Raw genomic sequence first — 20,500 nt, 5'->3', positions numbered from 1 at the left:
GCCCTAATTATAACCACAACAGTATACTGTTTTCATGAAACACCTTCCAAGCAAAAATTTCACCCTTTAGACATTTTACAAGTGAGTGTGTGTGTGTGTGTGTGTGTGTGTGCTCGCATGCACTTTAAAAACAAAGATAGCTAGGATGTAACTTGAACCCAATCTGTAACAAATCTTCCATTAAAAATAAAAATCCTGTTTTCAACTCTATTGAATTATACATAAACAAGTCTAGAGAGCTTTCTCGATACTGAGAAATTTATTTTTACTTTAAAATTTTTATTGGTTTTATTTGTTTTGCTCTTTTAGTATCTCAGTTGAACAGTTCAAGAATAGCTTAGATTCCATTCATTGAAATTGCTCTTCTAAAAAAAAAAATATCTGAACATTTGCAAGAAAAAAATGCACAGTTCAAAGCCATTGCCTTTGCTCTACACTATTAGCTCTCTGGATGTATGTAAAAATTGCCCATTGTTCAAACCAAATGGCAGGCCTGGGACTCTGTGGTCCATGTTTTAAATTGACTGTTTCCTCATGATACAGTGATCTAATAACTGCTTCTCAGGTCTGGGAAAAATAAAACATTCAAGACAAAAGCTTGCATTGCAAATCTGCTTACTGTTTCCATACAAATTTCACTACAATATACTTTCTTTGACAGTGTCCTTGGCTAGTATTTCCTCTGAAAGACACTGTTGTAGAAACTAGTGATGATATTCCTGAGAACGTTGTCTAGTCTGATAAAAGAACTGAAAATTATTAAGTTGACAAGTTTAGCCAAATTGAGATATTTTATACTTTCACTTTTAAATATATTTTCCTTGGTCTTTGCTGGCAGATTTACATATGCAGAATGCAAAAGTGACTAAAAATAAGTCTTGCAACATTGTGAAAATTGCTTAGTCGTGTCTGACTCTGAAAACCCAATGGGCTGTAGCCTGCCAGGCTCCTCTGTCCATGGGATTCTCCAGGCAAGAATACTGGAGCGGGTATTCATTCCCTTCTCCAGGGGATCTTCCTGACCCAGTGATTGAACCCAGATCTCCTGCATTGCAGGCAGATTCTTTACTGTCTGAGTCACTGGGAGGAGATGAAACAAAAAGTTTCAGATACTTGTATAGAAAGGAATGATATTGTAAAACTGTTGAAGAAAACATAAGATAACATATTACCTAAAATTTTTAAAGAAGATAATTCGAAAGAATTCTTATATTGGAATAAAACCAAAAGTAGCCTCATAAACAAATGACTCTGCCAAAATGCATCTCCTAACTGATGAATAATTTTACATATTTGCAACTTTAGGTGGCCAACTTTTTGAAGTTTGCATGATGAATCAAAATTTGGTGTTATGAAATGTTGAGAACAAATTCAACCTAGGTGACATTATATTGTGATACTATTTATACACTATTGAAGTGTTAACACTCACTTCCATAATTCTATGCATTCCAGAGAATTTCACACTCTCATTAATTACCATCTTTATAACATCTACATCACATTATACTTAAAAAGCAGAAATTTGGATGGCTGAATTCAAGAATAAAAGTCTTTAGACAGCTTGTGTCTAGCATAGTAATCTATCAGGATGGAGGCTCAGCTGCCCACAGATATAAGCTGCTTGAAAATGTGACTCTTGGGCTACCTTCCTTTCCCTTTCTCTTTTTTTCTCTCTGACAGTGCTTCCTGTTTTCCTCCTAAATAAAGTATTTGTACACAAATCCTTCTCTCAGGGTCTGCTTCCAAGGGAACCCAAATAATATATCAATTTTCAAAATCAACATAGTGAGTGTAATATGAAAGAGATATAAAAGGAAAGTGACAGAGTAAAATTCTGTTTTTTCAACATGTAAAGACTCTGGTACAATTGCATATTCCCTAATGCAGCATGTAAGGAATTAAGCAGCATATTATGGGGTAGTCTACTGGTTGCTCCCCTACCTGGAATCATCCTCCAGAGAACATTTGCAGATGCACTGACTGATTTTCTCTGGGAAAATTCTCGGCAAACTAAGCACAGTTCAGTTCTGTTCAGTTCAGTCGCTCAGTCATGTCCGACTCTTTGCAACCCCATGAATTGCAGCACACCAGGCCTCCCTGCCCATCACCAACTCCCAGAGTTCACTCAAACTCATGTCCATCGAGTCAGTGATGACATCCAGCCATCTCATCCTTTGTCATCCCCCTCTCCTCCTGCCCCCAATCCCTCCCAGCATCAGGGCCTTTTCCAATGAGTCAACTCTTCACATGAGGTGGCCAAAGCATTAGAGTTTCAGCTTCAGCATCAGTCCTTCCAATGAACACCCAGGACTGATCTCCTTTAGGATGGACTGGTTGGATCTCCTTGCAGTCCAAGGGACTCTCAAGAGTCTTCTCCAACACCACAGTTCAAAAGCATCAATTCTTTGGCACTCAGCTTTCTTCACAGTCCAACTCTCACATCCATACATGACCACTGGAAAAACCATAGCCTTGACTAGACAGACCTTTGTTGGCAAAGTTTTATCTCTGCTATTGAATATGCTGTCTAGGTTGGTCATAATTTTCCTTCCAAGGAGTAAGCACCTTTTAATTTCATGGCTGCAATCATCATCTGCAGTGATTTTTGGAGCCCCTAAAAATAAAATCTGACACTGTTTCCCCATCTATTTCCCATGAAGTGATGGGACCAGATGCCATGATCTTCATTTTCTGAATGTTGAGCTTTAAGCCAACTTTTTCACCCTCCTCTTTCACTTTCATCAAGAGGCTTTTTAGTTCCTCTTCACTTTCTGCCATAAGGGTGGTGTCATCTGCATATCTGAGGTTATTCATATTTCTCCCGGCAATCTTGATTCACTAAGCACAAATGTCCCTTAACTTTCATGGTAGATCAGTAATATATTAAGAGCAAAAAGACTGTTTTTTACATACACTGTTGTTTATAAACAGGTTTCCACTTACATTACTGTCCAGCAAAACATGATCTCACCAGATGGCTGGTCAGCCCACATGCTGCAGTGTCCCTGACCTGCACCCCTGACAGTGTGATTGCCCAAAACCACCATCACAAAATGCTCCCTACAAGACAGTACTATTGAGGACCATTTAGAGCAAGAGAGAGCGGGGCAGGGAAGAGAGACATAAAGCAGCTTAGAAAAGGAAAAAAGAATGGGACAATGGGTAGAGCCACTGGATTTAGAATTCCTCATTGCAAACCCCACCTCCATTCACTGTTGGAGGTGAGACTTTAGGTACTTTACTTATTGTCTTTTTGGCTCATAATCCCCATCTATAAAGTGCAAGAAACCATAGACCCTAACTCAGGATTGCTCTGAGATTAAATAACTAAAACACAGTGTCTGGCACAAAGTGAAAAACCACTAGCTATTCTTCTTATTATATTTCATGGCTAAATGACTGATCTCTTTCTTCTAACACAAACCATTGCTCTGATGTGGCCATTGGAAGACACAAGTTGTATCATATATGAAAATACGAGTTTGGGCATATAACTATAAGTTTCCCAAGTGTGATCTGTGAATGTACGATCACCCCATGCTTTCCCGCCTCTTCATCTCTGCTGTCCATCCTTGGTCACTTGCCATTCCCAGCAACAATAACCAGATGAGAATATTATTCCATATTTTGTACCCCTCTTCCCAATTGGGACATCTCCTAAGAGGTGAGTGTAGGGAAGAGAGTGGAAGGAAAAGTTCTGATTTAGCCTTCCCCCGACCCTCCTTGGCAAAATCAAAGGAAACACAGGGAGTCATCTAGAGAATTTGAATAACAAACAAAGCATAGAAACGCAGGGCTGTAAACTGTAAAGTGAAGCACAGATGTAAAGTTCCTTTCCTTCTTGGTGTTTATTAATAGTAACGCCAGTTATACAGCTGTGAGAACCCCAGATAGGAAAGACACAGACACTTAGCATCATCCTTTTCAAATGAGAGAACTGAAAACCAAGACTAGATGTCTAAAAATAATGAGAAGATGAGACTGATGACACTGCAGAAGAGGGTGCTTTGAGAGGGAGAGTGGGCTGGGAAAATAGTGATATCAAGGTAGTCGGAGGCGTGGAGGCAACAAATTAAAGGGTCAGTTTTTTAAGGCTGAAGAAGTCTTCTTGAAGAAAGGGCTGCATTGATTGATGTGGCCTGTAATGGAAACTCAGATAATGGAATAAAACCAGCATTTAAGAATTTCAGCCTGAGAACTCATTGCCATGGCAACCCTCTCAGAAGGGAACTTGTAAAAGAAAATAAGATTCACTTGACTACGCCTTAAAATGAAAACCTACACTACAGTGAAACAATTAAATACAAAATTCCAAAACTGCTTATTGCCACAGTGCCTAGAGGTATAGTAGGTCTGGCAGCTCTTCCACTAGAATTCTCAAAATTTATTGACTCATAGAGGGAACATCGTCTAGCTTTGAGGAATCTCTGTTGGCATTGGATGTTTCCTACCAGTGAAGATTTGCAATTGTTTTCATCCTATAAATCATCTAGAATCACGCTCATATGTAAACCACAGTGGTATATACCATTCAAACAAGTAACTTACTTTAGTCTGCCCATAATCACAGAAAACTACCAAATTCATACATCAATTATTACTTAGACTTCATGGGAAAATCATTTTTAGCCTAAGTAAAATCTGCTTTATATTTGCATCATAATCATTTTAATAAAAACATCTATTTTTAATTACATGTTTTCATTCAAAGAAGGCTTCCCAGGTGACACTAATGGTAAAGAATCCACCTGCCAATGCAGAGACACCGGTTCAATCACTGGGTCGGGAAGATTTCCTGAAGAAGGGCATGGCAACTGATTCCTGTATTCTTGCCTGGAGAATCTCAAAGACAGAGGAGCCTGGAGGGCTACTGTCCATAGGATCGCAAAGAGACACGACTGAAGTGACTTGGTATGCACACATTCAAGGAATGTCAAACTGGATACACTATATTTGTCAGTTAAAACACATTTTCTTCAATACCTAATATGATTGACAAACATGAATCTATGCCTTTTAACTGATGCTGAGAGAAGAAATCAGTTTCTGAATGGCAAGGATTAGGTTCCTAAAATTGAACCTGGTCATAAAACAATTTGCCGCTGAGGAATTTAAAATAATATTGTAAAAACAGAGAGAGAGAGAGAGAGAGGGAGAGGGAGAGATGTCAAGAATAAGATAAAAACCATTATATTTCTATGCTCAGTTAAACAAAAACAATAAAAGCCCCACATGACATATAAGATGATGTGTATGCTATTTTAATAACTCTATATCAGCATCTAATGCTACATGAGATAATAGATACAGTATTATTAACTTCTATTTACCAGGACTTTTTACCTAGACTTTTTTACTTCCTGCCTTCAACCCTATCTCCACCCTTGAGGTTTCACCAAGATTTTCATCAATGTAAACAATTTCCATTTGTATATTTTATCTGATACACATTCAAAAGGATATTCTGTATATGTTCAGTCCTCCTCCAGTCCCACAACATCCTTTTAATTTTCTCAGGATATAACATTTTCCTAGAAAGCAAAATCATTTAGTTGTTTGCCTTCGTGAGCAATTGACTGTTCATTTCTCAAGTCACATGTATTAGAACACTGTGGTTCGGAGGGCCCAGACTTGGCCACTGGACATTTACAGACAGTGACAGCGTGACTGCTTATGTAAATTATATCATAAGATGTGCCGTGCTAAGTCACTTCAGCGTGTCCAACTTTGTGCGACCCCATGAACTGTAGCCCGCCAGGCTCCTCTGTCCATGGGATTCTCCAGGCAAGAATACTGGAGTGGATTGCCATTCCATTCTCCCGGGATCTTCCCAACCCAGGGATGGAAGTGGCAAGTCTTAAATCTAATCTGCATTGGCAGGTGTCTTCTTTACCACCAGCGCCACCTGGGAAGCCCATCATAAGATGTAAAGGAATTTAATTATTTTCTGTTGCTGCCAAAGCTTTTAACAACATATTTAAGGATTTTTTTTTTCATGTTGAGTCCTGATAGATTTACTTTCTGGAGTAGCTATCCATTCTTAAACAGTTAAAAGCCAACTTATATAAATACAACCAAATATTCAAAACTAAAAATGAGTAAAACATTGATTTAAAAAAGAATACTGTGGTTCTAAGACTTGGATTTTTTTTTTTTTTGATACCTATCTTTACCTTTTACTGAGAAAATCTGCCTCCTTGACTTTTCATTCATTTTTTTGTTTCCCAATGCCTATTGCCAGGTCATCCTATTTCTAATTATCCGCCACACTGAGCCTTACACTTTATGCCTATCTTGGAATCAACATTCTCAAGGTTGTCAAGAATGTATACAAAAGTAAATTTGCATGTATTTGAATTTTGCCCAAGGGGAATTTATGGTTGGAGGAAAATAACTGAATATTTGAAGTAATTTGGAAGGAATAAGGTACTTCCACATACTACATCTAGGAAGCAAGAAAGATAGTCAGATTTTTCACCTGAAATTCTTTGTGGTAAGACTGAAATGAAAATCATGTTTAAACCGTAAATTTAAACATTCTTTCATATTAGTAAAGCTGCACTCATTAATAATTCATAGAAGAGATCTGCCACTGTAAATTGAACCATTAGATTTATTGATTAATTTATTTTTATTCTCTTACAACCTAAAGCAAACATGTGGGTACATATTGAAAAAGAGCTGTATATTGAAAAAAAAAAAGAATGGATAGAGGAGAGAAATTTCAGAAAATTTTATCCCTAAATTAACAACAGGAATATTAGAGAATTCCTTGCCCAGTCCAGTGGTTAAGACTCTGTGCTTCCACTGTAGCGGACATGCATTCAATCCCCGATGGGGGAACTAAATAAATAAAAGGAATACTATTCTTTCACAGCAAAAAAAAATTGTATCCACAAATGTAATATTAACCATATAACTAACTTATTTCTAGAGTGTGTTAAGTAACCATCACTTTTCCTTCCTCTCTGTGCGAAAGTACCTCCTGTAGCAAAACTGAAAGGCAGGCCCAGTTCTTTGCACCTCACTTTGCTTTCTGTTTCTTCCAACCTCCCTCCAGACCCCCTTTGAATTCTCTGCCTTCAGGCTGAGGAGTGTAGTACTTTTATCATCCTCTAATTTATCCTGCAAGATGAAAAGTAATTTGATAAATTTCCTCAAATTAAGGTACTAGGAAATTAATTATCTGCCAGTCTCATGAGTATTTGCATTTTAAAGGAAAATTGCAGAGAAAGAACAATGCCTCACCATCCTAAATTACTCATTAATTATGGAATTCCAGGTTTCCGTGAGAAGATATTTTAAAGTGATGAGAAAATTAGAGAATACTCTCAAATTGTACAATGGACATGGTGACCGGGCCTATTTATTTTTCTGGATTGTTGGAAGATTGAGACAAATTATGCATGTTGAGACAAAATATACATATTGAGACAAACATTACATCCTGTAGGTCTTCACTTCTGTTAAGTCTCTCAATCGTGTCCACCTCTTTGAGACCCCATGAATTGCAGCACACCAGGCCTCCCTGTCTATCACCAACTCCTGGAGTTCACCCAAACTCAGGTCCATCAAGTCAGTGATGCCATCCAGCCATCTCATCCTCTGTTGTCCCCTTCTCCTCCTGCCCCCAATCCCTCCCAGCATCAGAGTCTTTTCCAATGAGTCAACTCTTCGCATGAGGTGGCCAAAGTACTGGAGTTTCAGCTTCAGCATCAGTCCTTCCAATGAACACCCAGGACTGATCTCCTTTAGGATGGACTGGTTGGATCTCCTTGCAGTCCAAGGGACTCTCAAGAGTCTTCTCCAACACCACAGTTCAAAAGCATCAATTCTTTGGTGCTCAGCTTTCTTCACAGTCCAACTGTCACATCCATACATGACCACTGGAAAACCATAGCCTTGACTAGATGGACCTTTGTTGGCAAAGTAATGTCTTGGCTTTTGAATATGCCATCTAGGTCGGTCATAACTTTTCTTCCAAGGAGTAAACGTCTTGTAATTTCATGGCTGCAATCACCATCTGCAGTGATTTTGGAGCCCAAAAAAATAAAGTCTGACTCTGTTTCCACTGTTTCCCCATCTATTTCCCATAAGTGATGGGACCAGATGCCATGACCTTCGTTTTCTGAATGTTGAGCTTTAAGCCAACTTTTTCACTCTCCTCTTTCACTTTCATCAAGAGGCTCTTTAGTTCTTCTTCACTTTCTGCCATAAGGGTGGTGTCATCTGCATATCTGAGGTTATTGATATTTCTCCCAGCAATCTTGATTCCAGCTTGTACTTCTTCCAGCCCAGCATTTTTCATGAGGTACTCTGCATATAAGTTAAATAAGCAGGGTGACAATATACACCCTTGACGTACTCGTTTTCCTATTTGGAACCAGTCTGTTGTTCCATGTCCAGTTCTAACTGTGCTTCCTGACCTGCATATAGGTCTTGTTGCTGCTGCTGCTGCTAAGTCGCTTCAGTCGTGTCCGACACTGTGCGACCCCATAGACGGCAGCCCACCAGGCTCCCCCCGTCCCTGGATTCTCCAGGCAAGAACACTGGAGTGAGTTGCCATTTCCTTCTCCAGTCCATGAAAGTGAAAAGTGAAAGTGAAGTCGCTCAGTTGCATCCAACTCTTCGCGATTCCATGGACTGCAGCCTACCAGGCTCCTCCGTCCATGGGATTTTCCAGTCAAGAGTACTGGAGTGGGGTGCTATTGCCTTCTCTGGCCTATAGGTCTTAGGAGATACCTAAAATGTCGTGGAACACAGTGTTATTATTATCAATCTTATTATTGATTAAATAAATGAATGATCATGTTATTTGGCTTTCTGCCAGTAAAATTTTGAAAAATATATTCCTTTGGATAAATTAGAGTAAAGCAGACATTTTGACACCTTGCTGTGATCCCAAAGCCTTTGGCTTAAGAAATGTGGTGCCATCAAATATTTCACTTATTCACTTCTAATCTAACACAGTAAAACTTTCATGCATGATTTTGCAAAGCTCCATGGCTGAGGAGGTTGTCAGTTCTAGAAAGTGAGATGCCCAGAAGACAGGGTCTCTGAATGTGGGTCACTAAGATGTTGAGCTTATCTGTAGCTGCAGCACAGCCTCGCTGATCCAGACAAGTAGAATAATATATTCTATTTATGACACTTGTTGCCTTATAGGCACATTGTTATACATTTTGTTCCTCCTTATTCATTTTTGTAGCTTTATTGTGAAACAACACATAGCGGAAGAAACTGTAATAATGTATGGGAACTTTAAAGTTAAAACTTAGATTACAAAGTTAAGACAGCTATACGTGGTGACAAAATTAGTGTAATTTAATTCAATTCAGTGTATCTACTGAGCCATAAAGGTCTGTGGTATGTTCTGTGCTGTCAATACAGATATGAGTTGGTTATATTAACAATGATATTATTAATGATTATGAATAAGATGATGCTAATAGTTATTAACAAAATTAATACTTTTAGTTGCCTAAATAGAGTATCATGAGCTAATATAAAATATTTATTGGCCTCTGTCCCAAGTACCTGGCCCAGAGCTCCTGAAGCCTTTGTAATTTCGGAGGTGACAAGACCACTAGGAGCATCCATTGTTCTAATATTTGTCTTTGATCCATGCTTGACACAGGGCTCCTAAAACCCTGGCATATCTCGAGGTGATGAGAGCGTCAGGAGCACCTGTTGTTCTTGTGAGTTGACCCTGAGTGGGCTTCTGGATGACCTGTGGTTGGCGGCTGGTCACCAGAACCAAGACACGATCAGAAGCTTGGGATTTCCAGTCCCATCTCTCATCCTCCAAACAGGGGAGACCGGCTGGAAATGGAGCTAATGATTGATTGTGCCTATATTCCCAGGTGGTGCTAGTGGTCAAGAACCCCCCTGGCAATGCAAGAGACATGGATTCGATCCCTGGGTCGTGAAGATCCTGTGGAGGAGGGAATGGCCACCCACTCCAGTACCCTTGTCTGGAGAATCCATGGACAGAGGAGGCTGGCAGGCGACAGTCCCTGGGGTCTCACAGAGTTGGACACGACTGATGCGACTTAGCACACATGCACGTGCCTATGAGTAAGTCTCCACAATATCCCAATAGTGCAGGTTTGGGGAGCCTGTCAGTGGGCGAACACATCCAGGTCAGGCGGGTAATAACTCACCCAACCACATGGGGGCAGAAGCTCCTGCACTCCCAACCACCCAGACCTAGTCCCATGTATCCCTTCATCTGGCTGTTCAGCTGAATCCTATATCACATGCTCTGATAAACTGGTAAAGGCATATAAGTGTTTCCCTGAGTTCTGTGACCTGCTCTAGAAAATTAACTGAACCCAAGCAGAGGGCCTACGGCCAGTAGATGAGTAGATCAGAAGCACAGGTGATAACTTGAGCTTTTCACTATCGGCATTTTAAGCTCTCATGTGTGCATCCGCGTGTGTGTGTAGGGCGGGGGAGGGCAGCAGTCTTAAGGGACCTGGTGCTTAATTACTATCTGGGGTCTGAGACTATCTCCAGGTGCACAGTATCAGAACTGAGTGAAGTTGCAGGGCACCCAGGTGGTGTTGCAGAGAATTTCTTAGCATGGGAAAAGTCTCCTTATATTTGGTGACCGGAAATGTTGTAAGTGACATGATCTGTGTGAGAAGTAAAGGAGACTCACGGAGAAGAAACTCACACTAGGAAAGAACAAGATTTTTCTCTCACAGGAGGAAAGAAAAATCTGAGATTTTCCTCTGCAAATATACTAACTGAACACGTCACACTAATTTATTTCTGTATGAAAACATCAAGAAATGATATGATGATGTCTAGAGGTCTGGTCTTCCAAATATCAAAGCACAAATGTTCTCAATCTCTTAAACTTGCCAAATTATACACTATGAAAATACCTTACACTTAGAGTAACATTACCAAATACTTTTATAGAGAATTATATTTTCCTGTTATCTTATACCCATTATTTCAACTATCCTCATACTAGCCTCTGATGTAGACAGTAATGACTTACTGATTCTTCGTATATGGAAACAGAGACTACAAAATATTGATGTGACTTTTCCATGGTCACACTAAGGTGATCTGATAAATGAGTTTATGAGAAATTTTCTTTAATATGCATATAAATGAGCTCGTTAACTTTATTTTCCAGATTACCAACCAAGATTTTGATATCAAACATTTCTCTCCATCTGTAGTGATGTCTACAATGTAGAAACTTGTACAATAAAAGATGTGTCCAGTCATGATAACTTTTCTAAAAAGTTTCCATTCCCCCCCATGACAATGATTTGATGACATTAGCGTCATTAGTTTTTTAATGATGGTCAAGAACATGACACTCATAAAGTAGAAAGTTCCATTTCCTCCTTCAAGAAAAGAAAGCAAGTCAGCTACCACAGAGAACATTATGGAGGTTGTGTGAAATACTAAAAATAGAGTTACCACATGATCCAGCAATCCCACTCTTGGGCATATATCCTAAGAAAACCATGATTTGAAAAGATACATGCACCCCAATGTTCATACATGATTTACAATAACCAAGACAGGGATACAAGCTAAGTATCTGTCACCAGATGTATGGATAAAGAAGCAGCAGTATGTATATACGATGGAATATTACTCAGCCATTAAAAAGGATGAAATAATGCCATTTGCAGCAACATGGATAGACAGTTTATCATACTAAGTGAAGAAAGGCAGACAGAGAAAGACAAGTACCTTGTGATATCACTATACACGAAGTCTAAAAAACGTGATACAAATAAACTTATTTATAAAACAGAAACAGACTCAGACACAGAAAGCAAACTTATTGTCTCCAAAGGGGTGGGATAAGGTAGGAGTCTGAGATTAAGAGATGTGCACTACTGTATATAAAATAAACAGCAACGTCTTAGTGTCTAGAACAGGGAACTGCATTCAAAATCTTGCAATAACTCATAATGGAAAACAATATAAAACAAATATATATATGTATATGTATATGGATTACTTTATTGCTTGCCTAAAACTAGCACAACATCAAAAATCGATATACTTCAATTAAAAAAAGAAAAAGAAAAGGAAGGAAGATAATTTTTTACTCTTAATATGAGATATTTGATGGCAACTCCAGTCAACCATGCAAGAATGTAGTGATTAATTTATCTGGATATTTTCCTTCATATTTTGCTGATATTTCCCATCTCCATTTTTATTTACTAGAATTGGAATGACTTCACTTACGTGCCACCACCTGATAATCTTATCCAAGTAACATGCAATTAACCTCTCAAAATCATCATCAAATGCATTGATGTAGACCTGATTTCAATATCAGGACAACTAGAGTATCCCACTGTAGGGTATCTGAAAAGTTAATTTAACTTAGTCCATGATTCTTTCACTGTTTACTTTGCAGTATCAAGTGCAGTAACACAGACGTGATTATTTTAAGGTCATAATAGTTAAGAGACGTTTAGTTTTCCTGTTGAAAGGATGAGTGCTGTTTATATACTGTCTCTGATGGACTAGTCTCTTCTTACTGGTTTCAAGGGAATTATTAGAGATGCCAGTGAATTTGTTAGTAAATTCTCTTCAGGTCTCAGAGATCATATTTCCTAAATTGGAAACTTCTATATATATCCATTTTTCCCAAGCATTTCAGCCCCATTTGCCTCTTTTAATCAAAAAACTATATTATTGGCAAAATATTAATTATTCTCAGAATATTCACGCCTGCTTTGATTATTGTTGTTTTCATATCGAGAAAAAAATGAGTCAACTGGTTTGGTAGCTTGCTTTGCATCATTCTCTTTGAACTGCAACTTTCTAAGATAGAATAGGGTCTTACTATTTCATTTGCAAAAGGAGACATTTTTCTAAATCAAAGGATGAAATGAAATATCTAGCTCTGTTAACAAGTAGGAAAAGATATAAAAGGCAGCATAAATGGCTTGAAAAAAGTCTTCTTATTTTAAGCAAACCCAGTAATGTACATTGGAAAAGGCCCTTTATAATCATAATAATTCACAAAAAGTACAGTGACCATCCAGTGTTATCCAAATGTGTCTGACTCTCAATGCTCCTCATGCAAATAATAAAATCACCATAAAACCACCACTTCTGTGAACTCGCAAACAATACTGATCCATTCAGCCTGTTAAGAAGGCAAGTGTTTATCTTCCTGCCCCATGATTTCAGCAAGGTTATCATCTATCTGAAAAACCCAAGGGATTCTGCCCCAATTAACTTACTATTGTGTATTTAGACTCTCATTTTTCTCATAGTTTTATTTTCCTGGTGTAATTGAGATGTAATAAATGTAGGGCCTGTTACAAAATAAAAGCAGGTGAATAAACACCTCCAAATCCAGCTAGAGGAGACCCCCTTTCATCTCAGCCTACTGCTAAGGGAAAAGATTGGATCCACATTTTCTGAACTCTCCCACCTAAATGGGTAAAATGTAGAAGGGGTGTGGCGTATCCAAGTACAGAGCAGTAGTTTAGGATGGCCAAAATCAATCTAAAAGAATAACATCTTTCAAGTTAAAACACACACACATTCATGAGCATTTTCTTCAAAAGAGGATGACAACAGGGAGAAAATAAATTAGATGTGATGGTTCCAGTTCTGGGATGCTATCATTTTAAATTCAAAATAACTAAGCAATTATGTCAGACATACAAAAATGTGGAGTCATGATAACCAATAGCTGTCTCACTTCCTAAGCTGATTAAACTTGGTTTTCCGAATAACAATTATTTTCTACCTTCATTGTGGACAAGATTGATTTCCAGCATATAAAGGCTGAAAAAGAATCAGAAATAGCATGAAAGTACTTACAACTGATCGGATGTTATTTTCTTTCACCAGTTTCAGAGACGATTTATAGCAGTTTGCAAGGTCTTCCTTGTGGGAACCGTTAATATGGCCTCTGGCTATCGGCCCTACAGTGTGGATGACATCTGTAAACGCAAAAGGAAGGGAAAACAGGGTAAATAAGAGAATTTTCGCTTTTCACATAACTGTTGCTTTATTTATTTTAGGTATTTGTTTTGGAGTTTAGAGACAAACAAGCTAAGAAATACTGATGATGCAAATGCTTCTCTGGTAAAATATTTTAGATAGCATAGCTTTTTAAAGTAGGCAGTATTCTAGGAAGGTGATAATTATGTAAAGGAATCCCCTACCAGTAAATTGTTCTATTGTTATTGGTCAGATCCAAGCATAACAAATTATAATATAAGATGTGAATAATTGGTCCACTGGTAAAAGACAAATCCTCAGTAGAAGATAAACTGAGAAATAATTGCCTACAAAATGAGCATTCTGAATTGACATGGGAAGGAAGAACCAATGTTACATATCACCTTGTATATAAGATAATAGTGTCAGACATTGTAAAAACTATAAAGAAGGGCAAGTTTCTGAAAAAGTCAAAAAATAAAATAATAATAATCCTAAAATAATCATTTTTAAATATCCATAGCAATTTACAATGCAATCTACCAATGCTCACACACATAAGATATGCTGGGGATAATGGTTTGTAATAATTCCCTAACTTCCAGTTTTCATTATAGTAAATCTCCAAAATCAATGTATACCTCTCAACCTCTATTTATATTTAAAATACAATATTTAATGTTCTTGCTTTTCCATATAAAACCAGCCATTCTGGCACACATAAACATTTAAATTTAGGAATTTAATGAAATAGAACCATCCTCCTTTTAAGTCAATAAAGATAGTAAGGAAAAAACTAAATTTTAACCCAATTACTTGAAAAGGCCTTTATTACTCCTGCTTCTCAGTCTTCTCTGTTAATCTGGATTATCAACTCATTCCACTGATGTGAATAACAAGAACTGATCAACTTTGATCAAAAAGATAAATTCAGTCCAATATCATTAGAATATTATAATGAAATGAAGTTACTTGCTTTGGCTAATTAGTACCGGTTAATTTCAAAAACAGTAAAAAGAATAAGAACACTTTACTAAAATACAGCTATGGAATAGTTAATGGTTTTAAATTGCATATGAAATTTAAACAGTGGAAAAGAAATCAGGAAGAGAAAAATCTTTGTTGATTGTCTGCTAAATGTCAAGAGTATTATTTGATATTGAGAAAATCCCCAAATGTTGATTTCAACTTTTAACAGCTTTAAACAGTATTTAAACCCTTGTTCAGATAATGCTGACGATGCTATCTTGTGATCAAAATAGGCAGAAACCTTATTAGTGAGTTCATGCAGATGTTTATTTCAGACAAACCTGGTTTTAAAGTGAGAACTGCTATGATACAGAAAGACAAAATAGAGGGATATTAGGTTAAAGACGCTTACTCTTTGGAAGGAAAGTTATGACCAACCTAGATAGCATATTCAAAAGCAGAGACATTACTTTGCCAACAAAGGCCCGTCTAGTCAAGGCCATGGTTTTTCCAGTGGTCATGTATGGGTACAAGAGTTGGACGGTGAAGAAAACTGAGCGCTGAAGAATTGATGCTTTTGAACTGTGGTGTTGGAGAAGACTCTTGAGAGTCCCTTGGACTGCAAGGAGATCCAACCAGTCCATTCTAAAGGAGATCAGCCCTGGGTGTTCTTTGGAAGGAATGATGCTGAAGCTGAAACTCCAGTACTTTGGCCACCTCATGCGAAGAGTTGACTCTTTGGAAAAGACTCTGATGCTGGGAGGGATTGGGGGCAGGAGGAAAGGGGGATGATAGAGGATGAGATGGCTGGATAGCATCACCGACTTGATGGACATGAGTTTGAGTGAATTCCGGGAGATGGCGATGGACAGGGAGGCCTGGTGTGCTGCGATTCATGGGGTCGCAAAGAGTCAGACACGACTGTGCGACTGAACTCAACTGAAATGAACTGAACTGAATTTGTATTTAGCATAGGCTTGCATGCACGTGCACACACACACACACACACACACACACACACTAATGTTTTTGTGTGTAACAACAAGAATTGCAACGTGATTGCAACACGATTTCCCAAAGCAGGTAAGATATGGGTATAAAGTGCAAGTCGCTCAGTCGAGTTTGACTCTTTTTGTCCCCATGGACTATACAGTCCATGGAATTCTCCAGGCCAGAAAACTGGAGTGGGTAGCCTTTCTCTTCTCCAGGGGATTTTCCCAACCCAGGGAGCGAACCCAGGTCTCCTGCATTGCAGGCAGATTTTTTACCAGCTGAGCCACAAGGGAAGCCCAAGAAAATTGGAGTGGTAGCCTATCCCTTCTCCAAATTATCTTCCCGACCCAGGAACCAAACCCTGCATTGCAGGTGGATTCTTAACCAACTGAGCTATCAGGGAAGCCCCTTGTACCTATATTTAAAGTTTTACCATGATTTTAATATGCAAGCTGAGTCCAACCTACCTTATAAGTGGACATGTAGTACAGGACACATCTTAGGTATCTCAGTTACCAAAGAATTTCAGACAGTAGTCAAGAATTTTTAGAGATGAAAAGGACAATACAGAAAACTTAGTCCATTTTTCCCTTGCTTGGTGGATCCATAGGAGAAGGAATTATGCCCAAAGCCACAGATCAATATAGGGAGACACACTGTCACAAAGGCAATATGACTGTGAATTAACTTTTCTCAACACAACTGTTTGTTGAAGTAAATCGCATACATTTGTATATATAAAGTTTTCCATGCTTACCATGAATTCTATTACTTTAGCTTCATACTTTGTATACATGCAAATTCTCATTGGCTATCACTATGCAAGAAATTACCCTAAAACTTGGTAACACATTTTATCTTAACAAAATCTTAAGACAAAATCTTCAAACAAAAACATGTTTTCTCAACAAAAATTACCACTTGATTATTTTTATGACTTTTTTGGATCAAAAATTCTGAAATGGCTCAGCTGGAGGGTCTGGCAGGCATGGAGTCCCAGGTATAGTCATAGTTAAGCAGCAGCTAAGGCTGAGCAGGGGCTCACCAGGGGGGCCGGTTTGGGTTTTCTCATGAATCCTCAGAAGAGTCAGATTGCTCACGGGACAGCGCAGGACTTCAACACCAATGCCAGAACTGGAAGCTGTGTTATCTTTTCTGTCTCAGCCTTGGGACTGACACAGTGTCACCATCACTGTACTCTGATTGCTTACAACTGTCACACAATTCCACCCATTTCAAGTGGACTGTGGACATGTTTTAAAATGGGCACAACGAAGGATTCCCCAGACACCTGGGGCTTTCTTTGGAGTTAGCAGTTTTAGCAAATATGAAGTCTTGAGGTAGATGAATAAGATACCATAGGAAAAACTGATATGATTATTTCCATGCAGGTGTTCATGAAAACACTATGGGGGTCCTTCAAAAAATTAAAAGCAGAACTACCATATGATCCAACAGTTACACTTCTGGGTATTTATTCAGTGGAAAGGAAAACATCCCCAATAGATACCTGCCCCTCCATGTTCACTGCAGCACTATTTACAACAGCCCAGCTGATAGCTCAGCTGGTAAAGAATCCACCTGCAATGCAGGAGACCCCTGTTTGATTCCTGTGTAGGGAAGATCTCCTGGAGAAGGGATAGGCTACCCACTCCAGTATTTTTGGGCTTCCCTGGTGGCTCAGATGGTAAAGAATCCGCCTGCAATGCAGGAGACCTGGGTTTGATTGTTGGGTTTGGAAGATCCCCTGGAGGAAGGCAGAGCAACCCACTCCAGTATTCTTGCCTGGAGAATCCCCATGGACAGAGGAGCCTGGCAGGCTATAGTCCATGGGGTCACAAAGAGTCAGACACGACTGAGCAACTAAGCATGGCACAGTTCAATGATATAACCAGAGTTTCCAATGATGGATGAATGGAAAGAGAAAATGGGTTATATGTATATATATATACCATACACAACAGAATACTATTCAACCATAAAAATGAAGAAAGTTCTCCCATTCATGAGAATATGGATGGAACTTGAGGGCATTACACTAAGTAAAATAAATCAGAGAGAGGAAGACAAGTACTGTACCATCTCACTTATACCTAGAATTAAAAAAAAAAAACACAGCAATCTCATAGACACAGAGAACAGACTGGTGCTTGTCAGAAGCAGGGGACAGAAAGGAAGACATGAAATGGATGAAGGAGGTCAAAAGGTACAAACTTTCAGTGATAAAATAAACAAGTTCTGAGAATATAATGCACAGTATGGTGACTGCTGTTGATAATAGCATATTGTATATTTGAAAGTTACTGAAAGAGTAGATCTTGTAAGTTTTAATCAGAAAAAAGAATTCTATTTCCAGTATGAAGTTCTCAGACTATTATTTTAATAAGTCAACTGCTGATTTAATTTTTTTAAAAATCAGAACTAGAGGAAGATTGAATATGAAATTAATATGCTAACTAATTGCAAATACAATCCAATTTGGGGCTCACAGTACAACTGTAGCTCCTAGATAGAACTGCCTGGCCCTGCACAAATTTTGTTTTTTCCTCTGTCTCAAAATCTGGCAGGAACTTGTAGGCAAATGAGAGGGCAGAGATTACTGTTACAGAATCAGCATTATATCTCCCTGTGAGCCATGACAATAATGCTGTTTCCTTGAAATGTTTGGCTCTGCATTCCAGAAAGGAAGGGCAGCCTTTGTGCACTTGAAGCCCTTTCTTACACAACTGAGGAAAGCCAAGAAAACAGCAGTATGATCTGCACATTTCATCAGCACTTGATGCAACCCCTGGAAGAGGTATGGAAAATGAGACGGCAGGCTCTTTCCTGCTTTATCTGACTAACCTGCAGCAAGACAAATGAGCCTGTTTTTGTTCATTTATTTCTGAAATCAATCAGCCTGTAAATCAGCTCTTTTGTTTTGAAGCTATAACCACCACCTTGTTCTCCTCCACCTTGTTCTATCCTGGGAAATTAGTCTCAAGTCTATAGAAAAGGAGGGTAGGATGGAAGGTTTGCTTTGAAGGGGGTGCCAGAGGGAGCCTGCTTTCATTTCTAAATGTGTAAATTGAAAAGTGTGCAGGTGGAAGGCCAAATAAATATTGAAAGCAGTAGAATCATTTACTAAGATTTGATCAGACTTCTGCTTGATAAAACAAATGCAGCAAAAACATTCTGTGAAAAAATATTAGCATAATGAATTTTGAAACAAATGAGGGAACCTATATAGGTTGCTCTCATCGTTTTCCATTTGAGAAGCAACTGTGCCACATTCAAACCGTTAATGAACAGTCAGACCAGAAGTAGAATCAATTACACATTGCTTTCATTCACTCCATTCTTGTATTCATAAGCATAATCGGTCCATCTAACCGGCTGCATAATGATGCCATGCCCTGTCAGTCATATTCAAATTGCATGAATTTTAAGAAGAAAACCAATGCATGGGATTAAATTGATTTTCTTTTCTAGAGCTACAACCACAAAACCAAGCACTGAAAGTATTATTTGCAAATCTTATTGGCCAATTTATATGATAAGCACCACCAATCTATGACCCAAAGCAGAATACTTGAAGTTCGGTTAACGGGAAATTGAATTACTACCTGATAGCATTACAAAGTAAATGTTGCCTTTTCTTTCCATATAGGTCAATGTTTTTCATATACACATTTTCGAAGCTTGTTTTTATTATATTTCAAGAAACAATCAATTGTCCATAAGATGTTCCTTTTCAACCTACAGCAGACATCAGTGAGACTGTATTTCAGCTGCAGCACATTTCTTCAGGTACATGTTTGATTTCTTTCCATGCTCAGAAAGACTAGTCATACAGCTCTGCACATGGGTTTGGGATAAACTAGCACTTACAATGGTATTTTCTAGTCTATTTTCCTTTGAGTCTGTGAGTTGAGCTTGTTGTTTTTGTTTGTTTTCCCCTTCAATGTTCTTAGTTACAAAGGACTTCTAGTTTACTTATCTTAGCCTGCTTAGATGTCTGTGTCTAGGATTAAATATACAGTAGCTTAACACCATTTGCATTTTACAGCTGATAAGGACACACAGAATACACTGTCAAAACTTGAACTAGTACACTCAATTCATTTTCAGGCTTGAATCCCATTCTTACATGGAAATAAGATAGCATTGTTTGGGGCATCTTGTGTTGACAATGTTTCGTGCTTCATTGACTTCAAAGTTGTGAAGTTTTAAGCTTAAATTGTGAGGATCAAGTCTTAAAATAGTAGTCGAGCACTTTCTACCAAAATGTTATCCTTCAGATTAAAGAGAAGAAGAAAAAGAAGAAGGAAGGGGCAAAGCCCATTTGAAATTTGTTACCAGCTCTCTTTCTTCTGCCAAAGATTTATTTTAGATCAGTCCTAATGGGACTGTGTCCTCTTTCAACCGGACACCTACACATAAGGGTCTATTTGCAATAATATAGATTGAATTTCTATCAAATGGATATCCTATGGTCAGCCATTTATAGGATCTTTGAAATTCCACAGGACACTGGGGGCATATTTCCAACAGAGAAGGGTCTCAGAGAGACTGTGGGAAGCTGAATTTTCTGCAAAAGTCC

The 20,500-nt window shown here is 38.4% G+C and overlaps 1 protein-coding gene across 1 annotated transcript in view; it reads right to left on the bottom strand.

The window, feature by feature from the left end:
* The window catches only part of MACROD2 (MACRO domain containing 2), a 2,334,919-nt gene that overhangs the window by 981,177 nt on the left and 1,333,242 nt on the right, over positions 1-20,500 (bottom strand). Inside the window, exon 6 of the mRNA XM_018056932.1 lies at positions 13,834-13,955. Coding sequence (XP_017912421.1) covers positions 13,834-13,955 — 122 coding nt within the window. The remainder of the gene's footprint in view (positions 1-13,833; positions 13,956-20,500) is intronic.

Source organism: Capra hircus, chromosome 13, assembly GCF_001704415.2.
Source record: "Capra hircus breed San Clemente chromosome 13, ASM170441v1, whole genome shotgun sequence".
In the NCBI taxonomy this organism is placed as follows: Eukaryota; Metazoa; Chordata; class Mammalia; order Artiodactyla; family Bovidae; genus Capra; species Capra hircus.
Note: the sequence above shows the minus strand (reverse complement) of the source record. Positions and strands in the feature narration are given on the sequence as shown.